The sequence below is a fragment of the Trachypithecus francoisi genome, unplaced genomic scaffold, assembly GCF_009764315.1.
Source record: "Trachypithecus francoisi isolate TF-2019V2 unplaced genomic scaffold, Tfra_2.0 Lachesis_group21, whole genome shotgun sequence".
Lineage (NCBI taxonomy): Eukaryota > Metazoa > Chordata > Mammalia > Primates > Cercopithecidae > Trachypithecus > Trachypithecus francoisi.
Window position 1 is genome coordinate 5,866,297 of NW_022681467.1, and position 25,071 is coordinate 5,891,367.

Consider the following 25,071-nt stretch of genomic DNA (forward strand, 5'->3'; position numbering starts at 1 on the left):
TTGCACAGGACCAGTGTCTGTTGAGGGGCCCAGCCATGCCTACAGATGGAGCAGCTCTTCAGAGTGCTGCAGATATAGACGTGCTCCAGGGCCATTTGTTGTAATGGGTCAACCCTTGTGTCCACTTAGTGTAAGCTTCTTCCTAAGTGAGCCGGTTGCATCACATAATATAACTAATAGCCAGAAATCAGTTGCTTTTAATACTAACTGGCCAACATACTTTTGCTGCTTCTGGTCATGGAGGAGCTTTGTGTTATTAGAATTCCCCCAAATTTCCAGTTAGGTTTCAATAATTGTGGCTTTTTTTTTTTTTTTTTTTTTTGCTCTGATGGGTCTGTGGGGTGTATTGAGTTTCAAGTGTGGGTCAGCAGTAATATTTATCACTCAGGTGTGCTATGCAACCCAGTGTACCACTCAAGCAGTCTGAATAGGCCAGAAAGGCCACTTGGCAACCTTCACATCAGCTTCTTTCCTCATTTTGTAAGTCACTTTGATTTGGTAAACCCCTAACTTTTCTTGGAGTGTCCTTGACATCTGATAACTTGGTATCAGATGAATATCTTCCTGGAAAACTGAGATGCCTTTAAGCTATTAAAATTATTTCATAGAAGCATAGAAATACTGTTTTCTGCTTCCAAAGGTAGTGATATTTATGATTTTAAAATGTACAGAAGAAAAAACAAACATAGCTAAAATTTTGTAAATACCATGAAAAGGAATGATTTCCCCAAAATTGCTTTCAGAAATGAAAAATGAAGAAAATCTGTACACAATTGGTGCAAATACTTTGGACCACAAAATTTGGTTGTGTCATGCCTGAGCCTAGTCTGATTTCATGTGGGCCTAAGAGATTGTTTTTAGGTAACAATTAAGAATGTCTCGAAGGAATGCATAACCAGAGTATCTGCTACAGATGTTTTCTTAAACTTGTCAGTTTCATTTACTTGTTATCTATCGTATATCATATATCATCATGATCCTATTTAATTTATAGAATCAACCTAGATATAAACTATTCTGTAGGCCAAATGAAAGTGACTTTTGCCTTCAAAATAGAGTGGTTGAAGAGTAAGCATTGGATAATTCACTTCAAATTGTGTTGCACTAAATAATACCTGTAACGTATTTTATTGAATAATTTTTTTCTCTTAGAGTCAGTGATGACAGAACCAGAGTTTACAATTCATGTGTATTGCTCTTTAATTGTCTACTCTTTTTATACTTTGCTACAAACAGGATTTAAGACATTTAGAGACGGTTCTGCATTTCTAATTATTTTCCGTTTTGTTGTCACTTCATGGATATTACATGCCCCGAAAATGTCAGCAATGGTCCTTTCTATATTAAGGTTGGGAGTACATTTTTTAGCTTCTAACAAATGATGTCTTTAGGATGAGTGAAAATCTGTGAAAGAGAAACACAGTTCAAGTGACATTGACTCCCTTCCTCCCAGAAATCAAGGTATTGGCGTCAGCATGGCAGAACTCAGGGCTTCTATTGTTCATATTGATTCGTCACTTTTTCAGCCGTTTTCATCATTGAAGTAGCCTGTTGAATCTTTTCTCACTCAATTTGACAGCACTTTCTCTAGACTTGAAATAGGCTGAATGACTAATTTTCTTGTCACTTACATTTTTACTGATGTGAGACTTTGAGCGACAGTGTCACAGGGCATTTTCTCACTTGGTGATTTACAGAAGGTGAGGCGCACTGGGAGAACTGGAGAAGATGGAAATGGAAAATGCTATAATTAAGGATGTGCTCCTTCACAAATCAATCCCCTGGGAAGAACTGATTTGAACATTTCTAATAACAGTGTAGTCCAAATCCATTGCATGTGTGGAGCGCCTCAGATTCTAGGAGGGAGACCTTCAGCTCCCTACGCCGGAAGGACATGGGAATATGAGAACAGACCATCTCCAAAAGTCTGTAATTTAATAGCCTGAAGAAAATCTTTTTCTCATTTCCATTTGCTCTTATCATTTCCTCAGAATTATTCTTAAACTCGGTTATATGGTATTTTCTTCTTTTTGAGCAGTAGGGGACTGTTTCTCTCCAGGAGTGTATCATTAGGGTTTGAAACTTAATCTAATATCTTATACCTCCATGTGTTTAATTTCCTTTTCCAAAACATCCATTTTATTTGGTTACATGGTTGAGTAAAGTCATCCTCTTTACCCGTTACCAGGCTGTGACATTTACTTTCAGTGATTCATTTATTTGCAGCCTTAAACAGTCCTAGAATTTAAATTTGCATTATATTGAAAGAGAAATAAAATCTTGTGAAAATGTTGTATGGCTTTAGGATGTAACTGGCATCTGTTCCTGTCTTGCTCATTATGGAATTTTATCCATTTGTTTAGTTATTAAATGTGACCTGAGCCCACCTGTGGAGCATGTGCCTTTGAGGCAGGTACCAGGGAAGTGCATGGGAGCTGAGGCTCTGCAGGAACCCTGCTGCTTCTCCTTCCAGATGCTTCTCCCTGGGATCTGGGAAATGGCTGTCTCCCCCTCCCTCCATATCCCTTGACTGCTCTTTCACTTCTGCCTACCCTCTGGTGGGGTGGGGGTGGTTCCGTAGCATTGCATTCTCCCCTTTTCTCCTTCAAGATCATCTCCAAACCCATGACTCAGCTCTTCAGCTCTGGCCCAGGCCTCTCTGCTGAGTCCCAGTCAGCACTTCCCTGAAGTTCTCTCCCAGAAATCCTTTGGGCTCCTCAGACTCCTCCACTCAACCCTGCCTTCCTCCTCAGGTCCCTTTCTGTCCCACCCTCCTGGTCACTTACACCTTGATCCCAGGGTTTTGTCCAGAATCCATCTCCATCTCTTACCGTTGGTGAGCACCCCAAGTCCAACTGGGTCTGCCCCACATTGTGCCGCTTCCTCCCCTGCATTGTCTCCCTGCCCTGTTATCTCTCAGGCACAGATCAGGTCCTGCCGTTCATCTATTTTAAAACCTTTGGAGATTCCCAGTTGCCACAGGCTGGTGTTGCTTCTTCCTTTCTGTAACTAGCCCATTGCAGTCTGACCAAGACCTACTCCTCATTCCTGTGAATCGCTCCACCCACCAGCTTCCTAGAACTCACTGTCCACTTGTCTTTCCATATAAGCTGTGAATGCTGTGAAGGACAAAACTATGTCTTTTTCATCCTCCAGCTGCTAGAACAGTCCTGGCACATGGTCTGCTGCTCTTACTGTGTCTTCCATGATTAAATGATTCAGCCACTGTCTGCCTGGAGGGCTTTTGCTCTGCCAGGCCATCCTGCCATTTGTTCTCTCATGTGGTCAGTGAAGATCTTTTTTTTTTTTTTTTTTTTGAGACGGAGTCTCGCTCTGTCGCCCAGGCTGGAGTGCAGTGGCCAGATCTCAGCTCACTGCAAGCTCCGCCTCCCGGGTTCACACCATTCTCCTGCCTCAGCCTCCCGAGTAGTAGCTGGGACTACAGGCGCCCGCCACCTCGCCCGGCTAGTTTTTTGTACTTTTTAGTAGAGACGGGGTTTCACCGTGTTAGCCAGGATGGTCTCGATCTCCTGACCTTGTGATCCGCCCGCCTCGGCCTCCCAAAGTGCTGGGATTACAGGCTTGAGCCACCGCGCCCGGCCGTGAAGATCTTTTTATTAGCAGGCCTTCCTCACAATACATAGTGTGCACTGTGTACCACTAGGCATTTTGGGGGGGCATTTTTTTTGAGACAGGGTCTCATTCTGTCGCCCAGACTTCAGTGCAATGGCATAATCAGAACTCACTGCAGCCTCAACTTCCTAGGCTCAAGTGATCCTCTCACCTCAGCCTCCAGACCAGCTGGAACCACAGGCATGTGCCATCACTCCCGGCTAATTTTTTGGTTTTTTGTAGAGACAGGGTCTCACTATGTTGCCCAGGCTAGTCTCAAACTCCTGGCCCCAAGTGATTTTCCCACCTTAGTCTCCCAAAGTGCTGGGGATTACAGGGGTGAGCCACTGCACCCTGCCTGGGGGCATTTATTTTATTGAGATATAATTCACAGATCATAGCATTCACCCTTTTAAAATGTATAATACAGTGGTTTTTTGTATATTCACTGAGTTTTTCAACCATTGCCACTTCCAATTCCACAACATTTTTATCACCCCAAAAAGAAACTGAATACCATTAACTGTCATGCCACATACTCCCCTCCCTCCGGCCCCAAGCAGCCACTGATTTCCTTTCTGTCTATATTAATTTGCTTATTCTGGACATTTATATAAATGAAGTCCCACCATATATGGACTTTGGCATCTGACTCCTTTCACTTAGCAGAGTGTTTGCAAAGTCCATCCATGTAACAGCCGGTATCAATACTTCATTCCTTTTTATGGCTGAATAGTATTTTATTGTATGATATATTACATTTTGTTTATCCATTCATCAGTTTGCAGGCAAGGGGGTTGTTTCTAGTTTTTGCTGTAAATAATAGTGCTCCTATGAACATTTGTTGGCAAGTTTTTGTGTGAACATGTATTTTCAGTTATTTTGGGTACTGAACTTCTAGGAGTAGAATTGCTGGATCATCTGTTAACTTTTTGAGGAACTGCCAAACTGTTTTCCACAGTGGCTGCACTTTATTTATTTATTTATTTATTTATTTATTTTTGAGACAGTTTTGCTCTTGTTGCCCAGGCTGGAGTGCAATGGCGCAATCTTGGCTCACCGCAACCTCCGCTTCCCGGGTTCAAGCAATTCTCCTGCCTCAGCCTCCTGAGTAGCTGGGATTACAGGCATGCGCCATCACGCCCAGCTAATTTTATATTTTTAATAGAGACAGGGTTTCTCCATGTTACTCAGGCTGATCTCGAACTCCTGACCTCAGGTCATCCACCCGCCTTGGCCTCCCAAAGTGCTTGGATTACAGGCATGAGCCACTGCGCCCGGCCTGTGGCCGCACTTTATATTCCTACCAGCAAGATATGAGGATTCCAATTTCTCCACATCTTCTCCTCGTCCTCACTGGTTATTGTTGTTGCTTGTCCTTTTGATTATAGTCATCCTAGTAGACATGAGGTCGTATCTTATTATGGTTTTCGTTTCCATTTCCCTAATGACTAGTGGTGTTGAGCATCTTTTCATGTGTTTACTGGCCATTTGCATATCTTCTTTAGATAAATGTCTGTGCACATCCTTTTTCATTTTAAAACACAGTTGTCTTTAGTGTTGATCTGTGAGAGTTCTTTATATATTTGAGATACAAGATCCTTATCACTTAAATGATTTGCAGATGTTTTCTCCTATTCTGTATGTTGCCTCTTCACTTTCTTTGGCCACTGTTCAAAACATTGCTCAAAAACGAAAATGGGTCATTTTCTTGTGCATCCTCTATTCCAAAAGCGGCCAGTAGTGGGGAGCAGCAGAAGAAATCAGCTAATTAATTTCCTAGTTTTGTAAAATATTCTTAGCCATTCCTTCTCTGAGCTCAGACTCTGCCACAGTAGGGTCATTTTTTTTACTAGGTTTAAAATGTATCCATGTTTTATACCTTTGAAACAGGGTAAGCTGTCGTTAAGTCATCTCATTTTTGTAAGTTTCTGTGAGCCCAATATCTGTCCTGTGGGAGGGTCGTGCCTGCCTCCTTGTGTGTAGCGCCTCATTCTCTGCCTCATCAGAGAACCTGCTTCTGCTGCATTTCCTCTTCCCTCCACGCCAGGGTATGTGTGTCACCCAACATTGCCCTCTCTCTGCCACGCCATAGTCCTTCATGGTTATGCTCAAGGCCATTCTCAAAAGTTCTGGTCATTTCAAGCCTGCAAGTAACATTCTTACCTCTTCCACATGCCCAAAAGATGTATGTCATCCACTTCTGAAAAATGCAAAGAATAAGTAAGGTATTGAAATATTTGGACAGGTGCATTGATTGAATGTATAAGATGCCAGTCAGCCTTGACCTCTTCCAAACTAGAGGACACTCAGGACCCTCCTTAGTGGTGCGGTTCCTCTAAGGGCAATATAGCAACGTAAGTGACATCATGTTGCTTCCTTGCCTCAAGCCATTCGGGCCTCCTGTGCCCAGGCCCAGCCTGTCTTTCAGCTGTACCTGCTGCCACCCTCTTACTACCCCATGGCCGCAGTCTCCTTTCTCCTCCTGAAGCATCCCAAATTCCTTCCCGCTTATGGCATTCTTTGTGCCTGAACTGCTCTTACACTCATTACCCCACTTCCTCCCTGCTTGGTTAGCTGCTTCCCTCCCATCAGAGACTTCGTTGAGCTTATCTCCCTCTTTCCTTCCTGGTACTGATGTAATGACGGTTTGCCTTATTCCCTGGACTTGTCCTTTAACTAGTGTTCGGTCTGCCTCCCTGCTAGAATTCAGGCTTGCTGGGGGCAGGAGTGACATCTGTCTTGTTCCCTAATTACATGCCCATTACCTAGCACAGGGGGGCACTCAATACATATCTCTTGAATGGATGAGCGCTTGAATGAAGGTGGATTTGCTTTTTGAAAATAGCACAGCCACTTGAGATCCAATTCTCTGAGCAGACTAGGATAATGTATAGAAATCCATGCTTAAGCCCGTGAATATATGTAGTATTCTGACCATTCTCAGATTCAGCTGGTTTTGTCATTCTTAATGCATAATAATTCTAACAATAGTAATTTTGTAGAAATGCATTTGCATTTTTATTTTTTGAAGCATGATCTCCCTCCCCCACAGGTGGCATTCATATCCCTGTTTGATTTTTTTTTTTTTTTTTTTGAGACGGAGTCTTGCTCTGCCACCCAGGCTGGAGTGCAGTGGCCGGATCTCAGCTCACTGCAAGCTCCGCCTCCCAGGTTTACGCCATTCTCCTGCCTCAGCCTCCCGAGTAGCTGGGACTACAGGTGCCCGCCTCGTCGCCCGGCTAGTTTTTTGTATTTTTAAGTAGAGACAGGGTTTCACCGTATTAGCCAGGATGGTCTCGATCTCCTGACCTCGTGATCCGCCCGTCTTGGCCTCCCAAAGTGCTAGGATTACAGGCTTGAGCCACTGCGCCCGGCCTCCCTGTTTGATTTGAGCTTTTTGAATCCCTTCTGTCAGAGTTCCCAACAACTTTCTGAAAATTTTGAGCTCTGACATTCTGGTCTACTTCTGGAATGAAATCCCTAAAAATAGTACTGTCTCTTTTCTGCTTTCTCTGTGTCTGAGTCAAATGGACTTCTTTGCAATCATCCTCAACTCTAACACCCAAACACATACCTTTTATATTAGCCTTCGACTTGAAGCTCATTCTATCCTTCTGATGGGTGAGAAAAGATTCATTTGATTGTGCTTTTTCATTCTGTCCAAATTGCCCATTTTTATTATGAAATATTTATACAGACTAGAAGACGTGTCATTTACATACGTTCTAAGGAACACCAAAACGTGTCCCAGTACTGACACCCACTTGCACCAGCCAATATATTTGAGACCCTCCCAGGTACCACCCCTCCACACCCCAGAGGTAATCCCAGGTTATTATTTCCTTGCTCTTCATCATTTTCCTACATATGTGTATAGCCCTAAGCAATATGTTTCACTTAACCTGTTTTTAAAATATATATAGGCTGGTTAAGGTGGCTTAGGCCTGTAACCCCAGCACTTTGGGAGGCTCCAGGTGGAAGGATCACTTGAGGCCAGGAATTCAAGACCAGCCTGGGCAACATAGTGAGACCCCATTGCTACAAAATATTTTAAAACTTATCCAGACGTGATGATGTATGTCTGTAGGCCCAGCTACTTGGGAGGCTGAGGTGGGAAGATTGCTTGAGTCCAGGACTTCAAGGTTGCAGTGAGCTATGATGGCTCCACTGCACTCCATACTAGGTGACACAGTGAGACCCTGTCTACAAATAAATAAATAAATAAATAATAAAATGTGTAGCAGTAGAATTGCACTCTTGTGTCCTTCAGTGACTGGCTTTTTTGGTTGAGCATTGTTTTCAATTTTATCCTTATTAATACACATGCCTATAGTTCATTTATTTTCACTGCTATATAATATCCCATTGTGTGACTGCATTTATCCATGAATGTTAAAAATAGTTTCCTTTTTCTTTTTTGCTGTTGTCTGTAATATGTTATAAACGTTCTGAACCAAGCACATATGTACCAGAGCTCACATACTGAGGAGCGGAATTGCCAGTCCACAAGCACGTGCATCTTTTCTTCCCTGGATGAGGTCAGATTGCTCTCCCAAGAAGCCAGGCCAGTTACCTCCCAGCAGCAGGTTCTTGGGGCTCCTGTGCCCCATGTGCTGTCTGACATTTGGCATTATTACATGTTCTGTGTTTGGCCACTCTGGGATATGTAAGATGGAATTTTGTTGTGATTCTCATAATCCCTGATCATTAATGATATTGAGCAACTTAATTGCCAGTCATGGTTTATCTCTTGGTTGCCCATCTTTCTAGTAGGTTATTTGACTTTTTCTTAAGGATTTGCTAGGCGTTCTTATATTCTGGCACCTACCCCTTGCCAGTTCTCAGTTGCAGATGCTTCCTCCCACGTTGTGCCTGGTAGTTCTGCCTTCTTTACAGTATTGTGGTAAACAGGAGTTCTTACTTTGAATGTGATCAGATGTACCAGTCTTCTCCCTGTGGTTCCTGTTTTGCTTTCTTAAGAGATCTATCCGTACCCCAAGGTCATAAAGAGTTTGCCCCATATATTATTCTAAAAGTTTTTATCATGCAGTTTTTAAAATCTATGTAGAATTTTACTTCAAACTGAACTCTCTAACCTCTCCTTACAAGTTGCTATTGCCTATAATATATCTAGCTGTCTCATAGCTTAAAACAATGGACATGAATTTCAGGCGTTCATTTATCCACACAGTAAATATTATGTGGGGTGCTTTTAAGCTAGATTGTACGAGTGATATAAAAGAATAAATTTCTGTTAACATAAATTTGATGAACCTGACTCATATGGTGTCCTCAAGGAATTTATTGAAGTAAACGATGGTCCCAAAAAACATATATCTGTGTCCCAGTTCCTGGAACCTGTGAATGTTAACTATTTGATTCAAGGCTGTGTGCTGATATAAGTAAGTTAAGGATCTTGAAATGAGGAGATCATCCTGGGTTATCCAGGAGAGCAGTAAATCCAGTGAGGAGTGTCCTTTTAAGAGAGACACATAGAATAGGAAAAGGCCATGTAGCCATGGAGGCAAAGAGTGGAGTCAGTGCAGCCCCACGAACGCAGACAGCCACCTGGAACTGGAAGAAGCATGAACAAAATCTCTCCTGCAGTCTCTGCTGTCATCTTGATTTTGGACCTGTGGTCTCCCAAAACTAGTGAGAGAATAAATTTCTGTTGTTTTAAACCACCCAGTTTGTGGTCATTTCCAGCAGCCACAGAAAACTAACATAAGGAGGCTTAAGATGGTCATACGTGGTAGCTATTTAGCCAGAAGTTTTCAACCTTTTCCACACCCTAGTGTACTCAAGGGATGGGACAGTGGCAGCAGAACTCGGGAGCACTAGAACTTTTGAGAGGGATACATGGATGGCTGAAGTGTCCCAGATGGTTCTGAAACATGACATTCCCTCTTCTGCAGGTCACTGCTATGGGAGTTAGAGTCTGCAGAGTCATGAGAATGGCTAGCTCCAGGCTTGCTTGTGCCAGTGATAAGAGGCTGCATGAGTTCAGAAAGGAAACTGGAGTGGGTATGCAAATTGTTATAGCACACACACACCGATGTCAGGAAGCTGCCTGTGTCCGGGGTCAGTTTGCCAGTCTGAGCATCATGTCCGCTCTTGGGAAATTTAGAGAAGGTTCAGGCAAGAAGGGTTTCAAGGGTTGAAAAAATATAGCCTGCAACATAGCCTCTTCCAAACATTTCTCTTTATTTCTTTGATAAAAGAAGCTTGAAAGTGCTAAACAACAGTCAACAAACACATAGCCTGAATAAGTGAAAAGAAATTAAAATGTAATAATTGTTGTTTTGTTGTATTTTATAAAGACAGCATGGTCTGGGTATAGATGCAGCTTACACATATGCACTCAGGTTTACATTATGGGTTGATTATTGTAGCTCATGTATATTTAAGTCAGTTGATTTGTCTCATTTGGAGTTTAGTTCCCAACCTCACACAAGATCTTGAACTTAACACTATTTATTCTAGAATTCAAGATATTAGATGAAAGCAGTAAAGGTTAGAGGACCTGGGCTCTAGCCTTAATTCCATTACTACGTCACTGTGATTCAAGAAAATTACTTGAACTCTCGGAGCTCTCATTACCTGAGCAGTAAAACGGAGACCATAGGACTTCCCCACTCATGAGGGTGTAGCCTGAAGGGGGTTTGCTTGCCATGGAACCTGACATGGAACTCTCCTCTGGCTTACCTACTACATTCTTTCTGTAACAAAACCCTAGGCCCACATGGTAGAGGCCGGGAGCGGTCAATCCAGATTTATCATGCTTTTCTTTTTGTGCTGGAACCTGGGTAGATGCTTCATATATAGGATTCTATTTAATCTTCCCAGCCATCCTGAGAACAGGGGTTGGTGTCCCCATTTTACACGTAAGACAACTGAGGCTGGGAGTTGGAGCAGCTTGCCTTTGCTGTCTCACGTGTAAAATGGGGACATCAACACCTGGCAGGGAAAAGAGCAACTGGGATTCAAACCCTGCCTTCCTTCCACCAAAATACAAGCTCCTTCCTGACTGTCATGCTGCTGCTGTCATTTCTAAAAATTAAGCAATGAGAGTAAAGTTGGAGGACAGGTTCAGATTCTCAGACTCTTACGGCTCTGCAGATTCAGCAGGGTGTGTCTTGAGAGTCTCAAGAAGTTCTCTTGGAAATTTTTGATAAAATGTAACCAGTAATGGCATATAACCTCTTTAGTAAAGTAGGGGATAATATTAATTTTTTTTATTTTTTATTCTAGAGACAGAATCTTGCTATGTTGCCCAGGCTGGACTCAAACTCTTGGGCTCAAGTGATCCTCCCACCTCAGCCCCTGAGTCACTGGAGCTACACGCCTGTCTCTTAATCAAAGTTCTTGATGAAAATTTGTATGTGAAAATATGAGCAGAATGAGTGGCTTAAGAAACTGAGAAATATCCAGAAGCCAAGATGGGTTTCTGGTCAGTAATTTGAATGTTCCCTGAATTGAGTAATCCAGGGGAAAACTCCTCTTTAAAAAAGTACTTTGTTGTGTGTGACTTTTAATGAGATAATAATTCAGAACAGAATTAAAAGTTACACATTTGTTAGTAGACTTTTTAAGAGAACAAAAGGGCCATGGCTCGTATTGAAACAGGGATCGGATTTGTGACCCGGTGCCTCTTTCCATGAAAGGTCTTTGACCGTCCAAGGATGGGCATTATTTCAGCATTCACTTCACATTTTAACATGTCTTACATGTGAAAAGCTTACAAGCATTTTGATGTCTAAATTATAAATGCCCTTAGTTATAGAAAGCAACCAGCATTGAAGCCCTAAGGATATTAGGTAAGAAAATGTCAGATGATACTGCTCCAAATTCCCCTTGCTAGTAGTTCTACTAATTAATACAGTTAAGATCCCAGTGCTGTGTTTTTTATGGCTACTAAAGGAAATGATTTTTGGCACCCACAAGCTCCTTGGCTGTTTCTAAATGCCGCCAGAGCTAAGGGGATATTTGTTTACTCTTTGTCAGGGTGTTTACATGCCCTGGCTTGGGCCATGAGCGAAAATGTATTTGATGATCTCCTGGTCTCACCCCAGTCCCTAATGGATGTTTGTCTAAATGACAGCACCCAGTTTAGCACTGTTAACACTCCAGTTAGTGGGCGGGAGAGTGTGGGCTGTGTGTGACAGTCGGGGGCATGGATGGCAGGGTCAGGAACCTTCTCTGAAGGAAACACTTCCTCCTCCAGGATCCAGTTCTGGCAACACCTTTGTGTTTTCTCTGTCTCCTACTGCCTTAATTTAGGAGTCAGACTATAAATATTCATTGAATCAGAGAATCTCACAACTTCATTATTACTCCTCTAAATACAGTGCTGGGGCCGGGCGCGGTGGCTCAAGCCTGTAATCCCAGCACTTTGGGAGGCCGAGACAGGTGGATCGCGAGGTCAGGAGATCGAGACCAACCTAGCTAACACGGCGAAACCCCGTCTCTACTAAAAAATACAAAAAACTAGCCGGGCGAGTTGGCAGGCGCCTGTAGTCCCAGCTACTTGGGAGGCTGAGGCAGGAGAATGGCGTAAACCCGGGAGGCGGAGCTTGCAGTGAGCTGAGATCCGGCCACTGCACTCCAGCCTGGGCGACAGAGCGAGACTCCGTCTCAAAAAAAAAAAAAAAAAAAAATACAGTGCTGGACTTTCTCTAAGGAGCCCAGATCTCTCAGCCTTGACAAGGACAAGCTTACAACAATTGGATAGTGCCATCCAGGGTAGGGACAGTGGGCTGCCATCTGGGGTCAGTTCATATTGTATTATGCAAAACGTCCCTTTGTAGGTTTGATCATGAGCTTGATTCACATAACCAGCCACTTTCCAGATACGTGGCTTCCATAGAGTAGTTAGCAAAATGCACACGCATTTCCTTTTTGTTCACCATTGTCCCAAGCACTGTATGTGGATGTGTTGGACGCAGTGGGGCCTTTCAGGAAACAGCAGGACGATGCTAGGCAAAGCATGACAGGTCTTTAGAGGGACATGCCTGCTCTAACCCAGGCCCACAAGCAGACGACGGACTGAAAGGGGGAGCCATGAATTGAGCGTTGACAGCGGGCCACAGCGGTCCGAAGGCTCAGGTGGTTGTCAGCCATAAGTTTAGCTCAGCTCTTTGAGTAATTTGTCACGCCTCGCTCAGCCCCTGCTGGGCCAGCACGTGCCAGCTTAGTGTCAGAGTGCCTGTTCGCCAGACGGCCACTCAGGCCTAACGTCCTGCTGTTCCCTGGACCAGCGGCTTGCTGGGGCCATGCACGGAGGGCCGAGCCATGGCGACAGCCAAGTGCTGTGCAGAATGAGTGTGTTCATAATGAGACGTGAATGGCATTAGTGGGTCCCTCTAGAATTGGGCCTGAGCAGGCGCCTCTCACTGAGGAAGTTTGGCAGCCTGTTCATTAAGGCGAGTCACCAGGAGTTCAGCCCACAGTCGAGAAGCCAGTTCAGGCTCATGCTGCCCAGGCCTTGGGCGGTTGTGCCCATCTATATAAAAGATCATAAATCATTAGAGGGGCCACTTTGGAAATCTTCAAACTTATTTTCCTCGCTTGAGGTTGCATAGAGCAAGCTTATGGAGAAATTCTGGCAGCATGCTGTCCAGTAGTGCTTTCCACGGTGACAGGCACGTCCTATATCTGTGCAATCCAGTATAGAACCCCTAGCCACATGTGGCTATTGAGTGCTTAAAATATATCTAGGTGGGGCGGGGGGCGGCGGGGGCAAAGCAACTGAATTGTAGCTTTTTATTTTAATTAATTCAGATTTAAAATGAGATAGCCACGTGTGGCTCGTGGCTACTGTATGGGATAGCACAGCCCTAGAATGCCTCTGGTCTCCTCATGGTATGAAAATTATCCTCTGAATATAACTGAAGGAGTAGGGAGAGAAAGAGCCTGCATTTAGAGATCGGTGTGCACCCTTTGCCATAAGAAAGTAGAAAAGTATTTGGCCGTTTAAAAACACATGCTCTCTTGAAAGCTGATTGAAAGGGCATAATTGTCACCAACTTGTATTTTTAAAGAGGCCATTTTGAAAAGATAGTTTGGAAATGTAGTGAGAAATGCTAGAGTTACTTTTCTTCTTCTGGAGCTGCAAATAATAAACTGATGGTGATCCACATTCCCTGTGTTCCTGGAGAATTAGCATGATTTTCAGAACGACTGAAACATGTCTTTTAGCTTTTGCATTGATAATGAGGAAGGGGAAAATGAGACGTCATGCGGACTTCCCCAAGTGTTAATTCATAACGTCGTATGTGCAGTGCCTCCATCCATTGTCGGATTGTTCTGACGTTATCCTGTTACTGGAAGTGCATGATTCACCTTCTGAGGAAACAGAAGCCACACACAAAAGGGGAAGATTTGCTTTTTGCCCTATGAAAGCCTGCCCCACGCAGGGGTCCTATTAAGACAGCTGGAAAGTTGCTTCAGTGTGTTACGCTTGTAAGTTTTATTGGTGACTGGTTTTTGATTACACATTTGAATGCTGTGTGTTCCAGACTGCAGTTTTAATTAAAAGGCAGTAGTCTTTTTTTTTTTTTAAATTGCACTGTACACTCTTGGTAGATTCTCTCACATAGTAGTTCTTATTTTCCAATGTTCACAGCTTGTCTTGGTTAGAGGCTCTGATGCCCCTCAGAGTATATCTTCCTAGCCTTCTCTCTTCCCAGTAACTTGCATCTTTTTATTTTTAAGAAGCATCTGCACTGTTGTATTACCAAGTTGCTTGAAGTATCAACTCATGTCAATAGGCTAAGAATGTTTTATCCACTGAAATAGGACGAAAAAGATCTACCATTGTCAGTGGAAAGAGATGCTGTTGCAATCAGTGTCTCCTGTTTTTTGTTTAAATCAGCCCTAATGATCTTATGATGTTATTCTGTAACTGTTGCCTTACATGTTTTTTAGTATTACTAGTATTGAATGCAATTAAAGTCTAAGGGAAACTTAGGTCTGAAAACTAGAATTTTGGTATGAATTATGACTAATATTTAATTTTCTGCAAGATAGTAAAGAACCTGCAGGATACTTTTTTACACCGAAAAAAATGCACAACAGTATTAAAAGTGAATTCTGTCACTGCTCTGCATGCCACTTTGCACACGCACTTTTTCCTTAACCGGTTACCGCAGCTATGAAGAGCGAGCTCTGTATCTCGAAGCAATAATTCAGAACCACCGCGAAGTCATGACATTCGAGGATTTCGCAGCCCAAGTCTTTTCTCCCTCTCCCAGCTACTCCCTCAGCGGAACGGGTGAGTGTCTACATTATTCTTCTCTCATGCGCTTAAGACGCATTCGAGCAGCAGATGTACACCTGTTTTTCACAGATAAATGCTTGCAAATTTAAGAAGAGCATTCTCCCTCTGAATCAACTAATGAATATCAAAAGGAATGATGACATTCATTTTAATTTGTTTTGTATTCGAGCTGTTCACTCAGTTCCTTTCTTCAGCTATCCTGTTAACCTTCAAATCTAGCAAGGTTAATGAACTTTTTCTCAGTAATGTGCTCCGGTTCATTCAGGAGTGTGGGTTTCTTGCTGAGCTGGGAATATGTTGTTTAAAAGCGATGCCCGAATCAGTGCTTACTTATCAAAAAAGAGTTCCTCACAGTGGAAGCCGTTGCTACTAATGCTAAATGGGGATTATGCTGCCGAGATACGAGGGTCAGGGATTAATGCAGGAGACATGGAAGGACAGTGTCCCGGGGTCCATCATTACAGCAATGCAGTGTGCGTGTGTCTCTCTGGAGTGGTCTGTGTCATGTGGACAAGCCGCCCACCGGAGCAGCACCTGGTGTGGAACCCGTTTAGAAACTAGCTTACAATAATTTTCATTTATTAGGGCCAGTGGAAAATTGTGAAAGTTTCCATAGATTTCCTTGTTTTTAGGTTTTTATTCTTTTTATATTTCCAGCTTGGGGGGAAAAATACAAATACATGTACCGCCACTTGAACAGATTATATGATTACTGTGTGTTTCTTTCAAATAATAGAATTATTACGTGTAAATTTCTGCATATAATTACAGATTAATTGCCTTTCAGAGAGTAAATGGGATATTTAGCCAATGCATGTTGAAATTCTCAGTGAGGAGCTTCCTTCTTCCACTGCTTTAGATGCAACTGTTAGAGTGCTTAATAGATTTCTAACCTGTGTCAATTGTCTCTGAACACTGCCTTACTTCTCCTATTCTGATTCGTTAACAAATATCTTATACACAAAGTGAAAAAAAATTAAATCCAGTGAAATAAATCACTTACAAATAAAATCAGCCATGCATCATTGTTTAACATCGCTGGCCTCAATCCTCGCCTCTCCGAGCTTTGTTGGGAGATAAGAGGGAGAGGCACGCACTTGCACAGGGAGCCAGGAGCAGCAGGCAGAAGGCTTGGGAGATAAGCAGGCTGGCAGAGGTGCAGGAGCAGCGCGATTTGCATAATCACGCCTCTGCTTCCTGGTGAGGCGTCAAGGAACACTGGGATGGCCTCTATTGATCTTTGTTGAACTGGAATACTAAGCAACATGAGAAAAGCTTATAACTTAAAGCTTTGATTAATGTTTCTTACATTAAAAAAGTGGAACAGCTGTGAATTGAATTCTTTTATACACTCTGCCAACATTCTATCTAAGACAAAAAAAAAATTCGTTTCAAGGGAAATGAAGATTTCATACTCAGTCTGGCTAGAGATTTTAAATTGTTTCTAATTTTTCAGTGCAAGAACATGAGGGATCTGTAGCAAAGCTAATTTTAAAAAGATCTCGTTCAGCTTTTTCCCACCCTCATGAGATTATTCCCCTCTTCGTGAGGACTTGATTTTTCAGTGCAGGTTTTTTGTTTCTTGTTTTTTTGTTTGTTTGTTTCTTTTAACTCTTGAGAAAGCTTTTTATTTCTTAAAATTAAACATGTAAATAATAACTAGATGTTTTCATTCCTTAACTGTTACATTCTTAAGATTATTAAGATATTATCAAAATGAATAATGATGGACCTTGTTTTCTATGTATATTTTAGCCTCTGTATAAACTAATTTGATCTTTTCCAAACATTCATAATTATTTAAACCAATTGAAATGGGGGAGATCCTAGGAGCAATTCAAGTTTTTAAGAACTCTACTTGGAGAGGATTGTCAATGGGCTTCTTCAAGAATGTCATATTTTTGAAAATTGCTTACCAGAATAAAGATTCTGACAGCATGTGAGGGTGGGCATTGGGACTTTTCTAAAAGGAACATGAAACCAAACATGGAATATCAAGACAAATGCTACTCCCTCCACTTTTCAAATTATTAACATCAGTATTACATTTCATAGTGTTCATGGTTTAAGGTATTCAGTGTTGAGTGGGAAAATTTTGTATACGTCTATCATACTTATCCTTAAGTGTGATTTTTAAGTCTAGGCATAATGTTCTGTTTTAATTCTTTGCATATCTCCTCATAACACTGAGCAGGAAGGAAGTAGATATAATCTTGATTTGAACTGAAATGTGGGGCAGTACAATGAGGACGGAGCATTTCAGCACCATAGACAAGCACATTTTCAGAAGCATTTTCTCATTTACATACTGGCTTCGCTTTTGAAGAATCCCTGTCCACTATCTGTTACTACTTCTACAGATGAAAACATTTGTCAATTGTTTACACTGTTATGTTCTTGAGACAAGCGCGATCAAACCCAGATGAGCCAGCCAGCTTAAACTAAGAAATTGAGGTGAAGTCTGTTCTTCCAAGCAACAAGCCAACTGGAAAAATTGACCCTGAGCAGCTTAAGCTCCCACAGTGCACTTAGGACCCAATCAGACCATCTCTGGCCCTCAGTGTCATCAAAGCAGGGCCTTGGGCTTGGGCTCACATGCATATGCACAATCTGAGGAATTAGTGGCTCCTAGGTTTTCTTGGTATCCTCACCACAAGGGGCTTTATTATTAATGAAGAGGGAGCGTCACCTGAACACTGCATTCATTCCACACTGTATTGGTAGCAGCAAGCCAGAAAGCAGCATGCAGCCCCCACTTCTAGAGGGAAAGCCCCAATATCAGCCTTTAAGTCTAAAGTGAAAGTGAGAGGTGTGCTCAGTGGGAGTGGCCTGTGCCTGAAGGTTCCACTGTTGGAAAATGCCCTCTGCCTCTGACTTCCCCCATCCAGGTGCTGTTACCCATCCGCCCAACAAGCCCTGTGGGGACGGGGTTGGCCAGGTGAACAGGCTTCCGTTCAGGATGTGCTGTCAACCACACATGGTGATGTAGCTGCTAATATATGAGTGCTCAGCTTTTTTCAAAGAGCTTTCAAAACAAAATCTATTTTCCTAATCAGAAAATATTTTTAAAGACCATCATATCTACCTTGGATCTATTCCATCCATACTTGTATTGATAACACCTGACATGTAAAGATATTTCAACTGCTTTTTTACCCAGCACTGTAGTTTACCTTCCTTTTTTGACCAACAATAAATATAAATAATCTAAAAGGTAGCTAGTGTCAAAATATTGGTTACAGTTAACATATATATGTTTTATGTATTAATACATTTATATACACATGTACATTTCTCTCTCTCACACACACACACACACATATTGAGGTGGGGGACTAAATTTGTGTTTTCAATCGTATCACCAAGAAAGAGGGACCAGCAGAGAGGCCTTGAAAGGGTTAACTGGAATGGGCACCCTCGACTGCTGGGAGGGACTGATGTAATCACTGCAGCTCACAGCCAAGTGCATCTGTTCACCATGAGGTCATTCTTCTGCATGCTAATGATTTGGAAAATCAAGTCTAGTGTTTGACATTATCAGAAAAGATATAAATAGTGTAAATCTTTACTTTTTGGAAGTTGCTCTTATAAAAGAGAAAAAAGGAACTTTACATTGGACCTGAGATTTTTTTTCAGAACTGCCTTAAAGATTGTGTCTGGATCTAAAAATCTTGGAGGAATCCACTTGTGTCTGCTGGTAAATCAATCCCCAGATCACTATTACAGTCACAGCTAGCAATCTGGTAGCCAAGGGCTACAGGTATGTCTCATTTAATATCTAATTTTAAGAATTTCCAAGTGCCTTTGTCAGAAGTTGATAAAGATAGATTTTTCCCAAAGAATGTTCAAAACCAAGTTAATGAGTGGTTCTTCTCAGAATACCCAAACTGACTTGTGTTTACTGAAGATGCCAATACTACGTATGGTTCCTTTCTCCTTCAATATTGCTATAGAGAGCCAGCAGAGGGAGCACAGATCTTTGTTTATTTGTTAGCCCTGCATAAACACAGCATTTGATTTCTCCAAGATATGGTCAGAAATACTTCCTCCTTTATGATAGGCTGGATTGTAAAGTCTCCAGGATTTAGAACACGTGGGAGAAAATTCCTCACTATGCTTCATCAGAGTCTGCCACTTTTAATGTAGGTCGTATTTGGAGCTTAAACCAGATTAGTCTGAGTCGGTCTTAGGATGCCGCTGCCATTCCTGCTATTGCACAAAACTGCAAACTTTCATCTTTCACACAATTGCTTGGACGCCCTCGTGGAAAGGGTTATTATGCCACTTACCTAATGAAAAAGACTTTTGTAGCTTTTCTTCTACAATACAGTCATTATGTTAAGTTTGCAGAACCTTTACCAGAAGACTCTGCCTGGTGTCACTGAGTCATTTTGGTGGCCAGTAAAATCTTCTCCTAAAACTGCAGATGGAGGCACTTATGTTACACATTTGCCTCAAAGCATATCTATGATGTAGACACTACACAAACTCCTCTTAGAACTTACCAGCCTTTGCCCAGAGAGATACGGCTACACCCAGCTTTTGCTTGGTAAGGCCTCCGCACCATATGCAGTCTTGTCATTCTGCATGCAGTCCTGACAGGTAATCTTCCTTGGCTCTTTCACGGAGCAGTTAATAATCAAGTTAATTCCTAGAAACAGCACCAGTAAATCCTAACCCAAACCCCAAAAAAGAGTTTCCCCGCTCATTGAAAGGATAGTCATGTGACAGACTCGTTCCGTTTGTATTCATTCTCTCCCTGTTAAAATGGTCTTAATACGGTTTTAATCAATAGTACTACTTTTGAATTATATGTGTTCAACTTCCCCATAACTTTGCTGAAGCCAGCAAAGAACATCACAGAATGCTGAACTAGAAGGGACTTCAGGAAAGATCAGGTCTAACCCTGTCACATTAATTTTGAGTGAGCTGAAGACCAACCCATGAAATGACCACCGAAGGTCATGGGCAAGTTGGAATCAGGGCCAACTCAACCTTCGCATCCCCATTCCCCATGGAAATGCCAGCCCTGTGCCCACAGTATAGTGATAATCCCATAATCAGAGCCATAGCTAGCTACCAACTCTTTATTAATACTAAAGGCCAGAATCATATTTTACTCTATTCAGATAATCCAGAAGTTTTCCCTTTTGGTCTCACTCTGTCGCCCAGGTCTGGATTGCAGTGGTGTTAGTACAGCCCACTGCATCCTCCCCGTCCCAGGCTCAAGTGATCCTCTAGCCTCAGCCTCCTGAGTAGCTGGAACTACAGGCATAAGCCACCACATCCAGCTAATTTCTGTATTTCTTATAGAGACAGGGGTTCACTGTGTTGCCCAGGCTGGTCTTAAACTCCTGGGCTCAAGCGATCTGCCCACCTCGGCCTCCCAAAGTACTAGGATTACAGGCGTGAGCTGCTGCACCCAACCGAGAAGTCTTCCTTAAATACAAGTTATCTTAATATCACCATCTATTCAATAACTCAGCCATCCCACTCAGCACCCTCAGCACGCTTGGCTGTAGCTGGGCAAAGTGTTGCCACACGTCTTACAGACAACTGCCTTGTACAGATGTTTCTTCTACCCCCTTAATCCCTTCTAGACACAGCCCAAGTCTTCCTTCCCTCATAACTGGCTTGATTTTGACCACTTTTGCTTTGATTTTTTCCAATTTAAGATGTATTCTTCTCGCAAAGATGGAACAACATTGATAGAAAGTTTTTTTACTAGCTGTCATTCCATCCCCAAGACCCAGTGGTGCTCAACACTGGCTGCACGTTGGAATCCCCTGTGGAGCTGTAAAGATACTGATGCTTGAGTCCCTCCACTAGATTCGGATTTATTGGTCTGGGGTGTGGCTTGAGCGTGGAATTTTAAAAAAGAAAAAAGAAAAAAAAAAAAACTGAGGACATTTTAACATGCAGGCAGGACTGAGAACCACTGCCCTAAATCCTCTCTGTAATATTTAGGTCTTAATTTTAGTGCCATCTAACTTGTGATTATGTATATCTTGATTTTCCTTAGCATATATAAGCCTTTATCCTGTGTGTGTGTCTCCTCTCCATAATGGACTGTAAATTGTTTAGAGAATGGTACATGGGATTTCTTTCCTACGTGCAACAGGAGTGAATAGAAAGGAGGGCAGAAAGGAATCAGGCTGTTGCTTTAAGTAGCACAGGTGTGTCTCTAGACCGCAGATATGTGGGCCTGATGCAAGGTGCAGAGCAAACACTCATAATTATGTTTCATCTGTCCCCTCCTTCCCAGTCTCTTAGTGAAAGTGGGCCACCGACAAGAAATCTGATAAGAAGCCGGTGTGGAGAAAGGCAGGGGAAGTCAGGAGCAGGGGAAGTCAGGAGCAGGGGAGTCAGGAGCAGGGGAAGTCAGGAGCCGGGGAAGTCAGGAGCAGGGGAAGTCAGGAGCCGGGGAAGTCAGGAGCAGGGGAAGTCAGAGCAGGGGAAGTCAGGAGCCGGGGAAGTCAGGAGCCGGGGAAGTCAGGAGCCGGGGAAGTCAGGAGCCGGGGAAGTCAGGAGCCGGGGAAGTCAGGAGCCGGGGAAGTCAGGAGCCGGGGAAGTCAGGAGCAGGGGAAGTCAGGAGCAGGGGAAGTCAGAGCAGGGGAAGTCAGGAGCAGGGGAAGTCAGGAGCAGGGGAAGTCAGGAGCAGGGGAAGTCAGGAGCAGGGGAAGTCAGGAGCCGGGGAAGTCAGGAGCAGGGGAAGTCAGGAGCAGGGGAAGTCAGGAGCAGGGGAAGTCAGGAGCCGGGGAAGTCAGGAGCCGGGGAAGTCAGGAGCCGGGGAAGTCAGGAGCCGGGGAAGTCAGGAGCAGGGGAAGTCAGGAGCCGGGGAAGTCAGGAGCAGGGGAAGTCAGGAGCAGGGGAAGTCAGGAGCCGGCGAATCCACAGACCGAGTAGCTGAAACTTGATTCAAGGTGCTTTCGTAGATGGTCTCAAGGGTTTTAAAGGGAATTATCGATCACCCTGTTTAGCACCACTTTAGGCTTCGTGCTTCTTCATCCCTTTGTTCTTTTAAAACTTTTTTACTCTCCTCGGAGTCAGCTGTGGAAGAGATGAGACAAGCATTCTTTTCATTTGCTTGGCTAGAAAAGCGCCGCTGCTACCTGTCAGATGTTACCATCTCTGACGTGGTCCCTGTTGCCCCTGGAGGCTGCCACTGAGCAGGACTGTGCAGGGCACTTCAGGCAACACAGAGTAAAGCTCTGGGAATATCATGCAGGCCTGTGTCTCTCCTTCCCTTGTGAAGCTTGAAGTCTTATTGGAGAAAAGCAGATACTCATGAGCCACAAGAAATGGCTATTAATAAGCCCAGATAAGTTTCCTCCACACTATAACCTGTGTCAGAAAGATAGCCAGCCAGTGGTTTAGGCCAGTTGGGTTGAGATTTCCCTGAGATGAACCATGCCATTTGCCTTATGAACTTGAGGAGAATGAAAACTTGCCTCGTGTGTGTTAGATATTCTACTAAGCATCCTGCCAGCCGGTTTGGAACTTCCGCACATTGCCTAATGTCTGAGAACTGGAAGGCCCATGGACAAAAATTAAAAGATAGAGGATAGTAAATGTGAGAAGAGCAGAGAGAAAGAAACCACATGTTTCAGAGCCACTGCGGGGACAGTGACAACTCCTGACAACTCTGGGGCTGATGCCGGGGCTATTCATAGGTTCCCAGAATAAGAAGTGGCCTGAGATCATTCATTTTGAAGTGTCGACCTTGCACTGAATCTGTTCCTTTGGCAGAACTCTGAAGGTGCAGCTTTTTCTGTGAAATGCTGCGTTAGGTTCTGGGTTCCCAGTCCTTACAGGGTTTTAAGTGCAGGTGGCATCTTCCTCCTGCCTGACTGCTAATTACAGCTCAGGGGATGCTTTAGCAGTTGCCAAGAGATGGCTGGCAGGTACCAGGAATTTTTCTCAGAGACAATTTTTGGAAATAACTTAATTAAAGCTTGTTTGAAATGACCTTGAGAATTTGTTTCAGAAGAACCTGGAGCTCCCGACACCCCAGGCTCACATTCCTTGTGAACTGTGACTGTGGCCCTCAAGTCCTCCTGGCTCAGCAGGTGGTACATGCACAACCTCAGCTGCTGAGGGGCCTCCTAGAAGACTGGTTTTGCTCAAATTCCTGTTCAGCAACAGCCAAACCAAAGCAGAGGCCAAATGGAACCTCTCTTATTCGCAGTTAAGTCTTCTGACAGAAAGAAGAAAGAATATTTTATATTGTCCTTTTCCAGGAAGATATAGGATAATAACAGGAACTAAACCTGTCAGTAGCACAGGTTTTCTCTAGAGAGAAAAGCCGCTTCCTTTTTGCCCATTAGCCTTTAAAGTCCCTCGAAACAGCTGAAGGAATAAAATCCCTTAAAAATGGAAACATGCCCATCTATTTTGAAATAAATAACTTTATGTATTTACAACATTGATGTGGCCAGATTCTCAGTACACAAGAAACCTAGTAGCATCACCATGGACAATGCCGAGAAAGAGTAGGGAAAACCCTGTTTTGTGACCACTTCAAGAATGTAAGATAATAGAATCCAGATGCATAGAGGACATGTTCCACCTACCTGTGCCCCCACGCAGAGGCTCCTCTTGCCTTTCCCGCAGCACTCAGCTGTGACCTGTGGTGGCAACCAGTGGTCTTCACCATTCCGGCATCTGTCTTCTCCTGTGTGGGATTGTGTGATCTATGAGATTGCCTGAGGATAAGGAAAAGCAATCACGGGTCTGGCTTGGAAAGGTTTCACTCCCCCATACCCCTAATCTCAGGCAAAACAGGAAGTGCGCACACCTTGCCTTGCCATTGCTGCTGAATGTGTTTGGGCAGACCCTGCAGTCAGCGTGCATCCCAGAGCCCATGCGCAGTCATTAGGGAAGCCCTGCTTCCTAGCTACATCCCTAGGGTGCAGAGGAGCAGCTGGAGAAACAGCGCGACTCCAGTTAGCACCACAGCCTCCAGGTAACATCTGGGCATGCAGCTTTGTGAGGCCAGGCGCTCCCGACTGGGGTGACAGTCGCTGACCCAACAGCATCTCACATGAGAGTCCCAGAGGAAATCAATCACCACGGAGAAGGAAGGAGGAGACCAGAAGTGGAAATCTGCAGCCCGCTAGGCTGACTCTGCTCTTTTTCCCACTTACCCAAAGCTAGCAACTTGCTCCAGGCCAAATTGAGATATTAAAACTCAGGTCCACTCAAGACCTGGGGACACAGAGGGACGCACCTTTGCTACAATTTCAGTAGATGCGAACTGCAGCTTCACTCCTCAGAGCGTCTCATAAAGCCCACAAAAGTGGGTTTTCAGACATTCATCCCATAAATGTTTACCAAACACTGAATATGCCAGTTGCAGAGATGGGCAAGACAGACAGGAGCCCTTCCTCCACCGGAGGCCCACCTTCCAGAGTGGGGAGTAGACGATGGTGTCTGCTCTCAGTTGCTGAAGAGTGCTGAGGAGAAAAGACAACAGGGAAAGAGCCTCAGGAATGCTACTGAGAAAAATGCAACACACCTGGGGTGGGGGTGCACTTTAAAATAGGGGGTCAGAGAAGGCCTCCCTGGAAAGGCGGCATGTGAGAAATGATGAGGAGGGAGGAGCAGGAAAGAGCAGGTGGAAGGGCCTGAGGCAGGGACTTTCCCGGCACAATCAAGGAACAAGGAACCCAGCCTACTTAGAGCTGAGCAAGCCCTGGTGGGCAGGAGGAACAGGAAGGTCAGAGTGGCCTTGCGGGCAGAGGACAAGACCTTGGCTCTTGCTCTGGTGAGTTGGGCAGCACACAAAGACTGTGAAGCAGCAGAGTGCTATGATATGACTCTTCTACAAAGGGCAGTCAGGCTTCAGTGGGGAGGAGGCACTGTTGGGGGTGGGGGGACAACTTCCATGACAGTTTACTTGCCATGTATTCCCATCTCCAGACACGCAACAGGCATGTCATATGTGTCTGGTGCATGAATGGATGTTATGCTCATACAAGAGGTGTTCTGCCTGAACATTCCCTAGGGGGCACTAGAGGGGCCCTCAGCGGTGCCCCCTCACTCTAGCACCACAGAACACAGCCACTATCCTGGATTGCCCAGACAGGCAGAACATGGAGCTCAGCCACATGTCCCACCCTGCCCTCAAGACCCTGCAGACCCCTGTGAGTTCCAGTGCTCATGAGTACGGGTGTGCA

At 43.9% G+C, this 25,071-nt stretch overlaps 1 protein-coding gene across 6 annotated transcripts in view; it reads left to right on the plus strand.

Annotated features, from left to right (window-relative positions):
- Positions 1-25,071, plus strand: part of RALGAPA2 (Ral GTPase activating protein catalytic subunit alpha 2) — a 325,653-nt gene that overhangs the window by 287,737 nt on the left and 12,845 nt on the right. For all 6 annotated transcript variants that reach the window (XR_004431099.1, XM_033185462.1, XM_033185460.1 and 3 more), the window contains one exon: positions 14,766-14,887. Coding sequence is in view for 5 of the 6 variants with exons in the window: in XM_033185462.1 (XP_033041353.1) it covers positions 14,766-14,887 (122 nt within the window). In the remaining variant the exon portion in view is untranslated. The remainder of the gene's footprint in view (positions 1-14,765; positions 14,888-25,071) is intronic.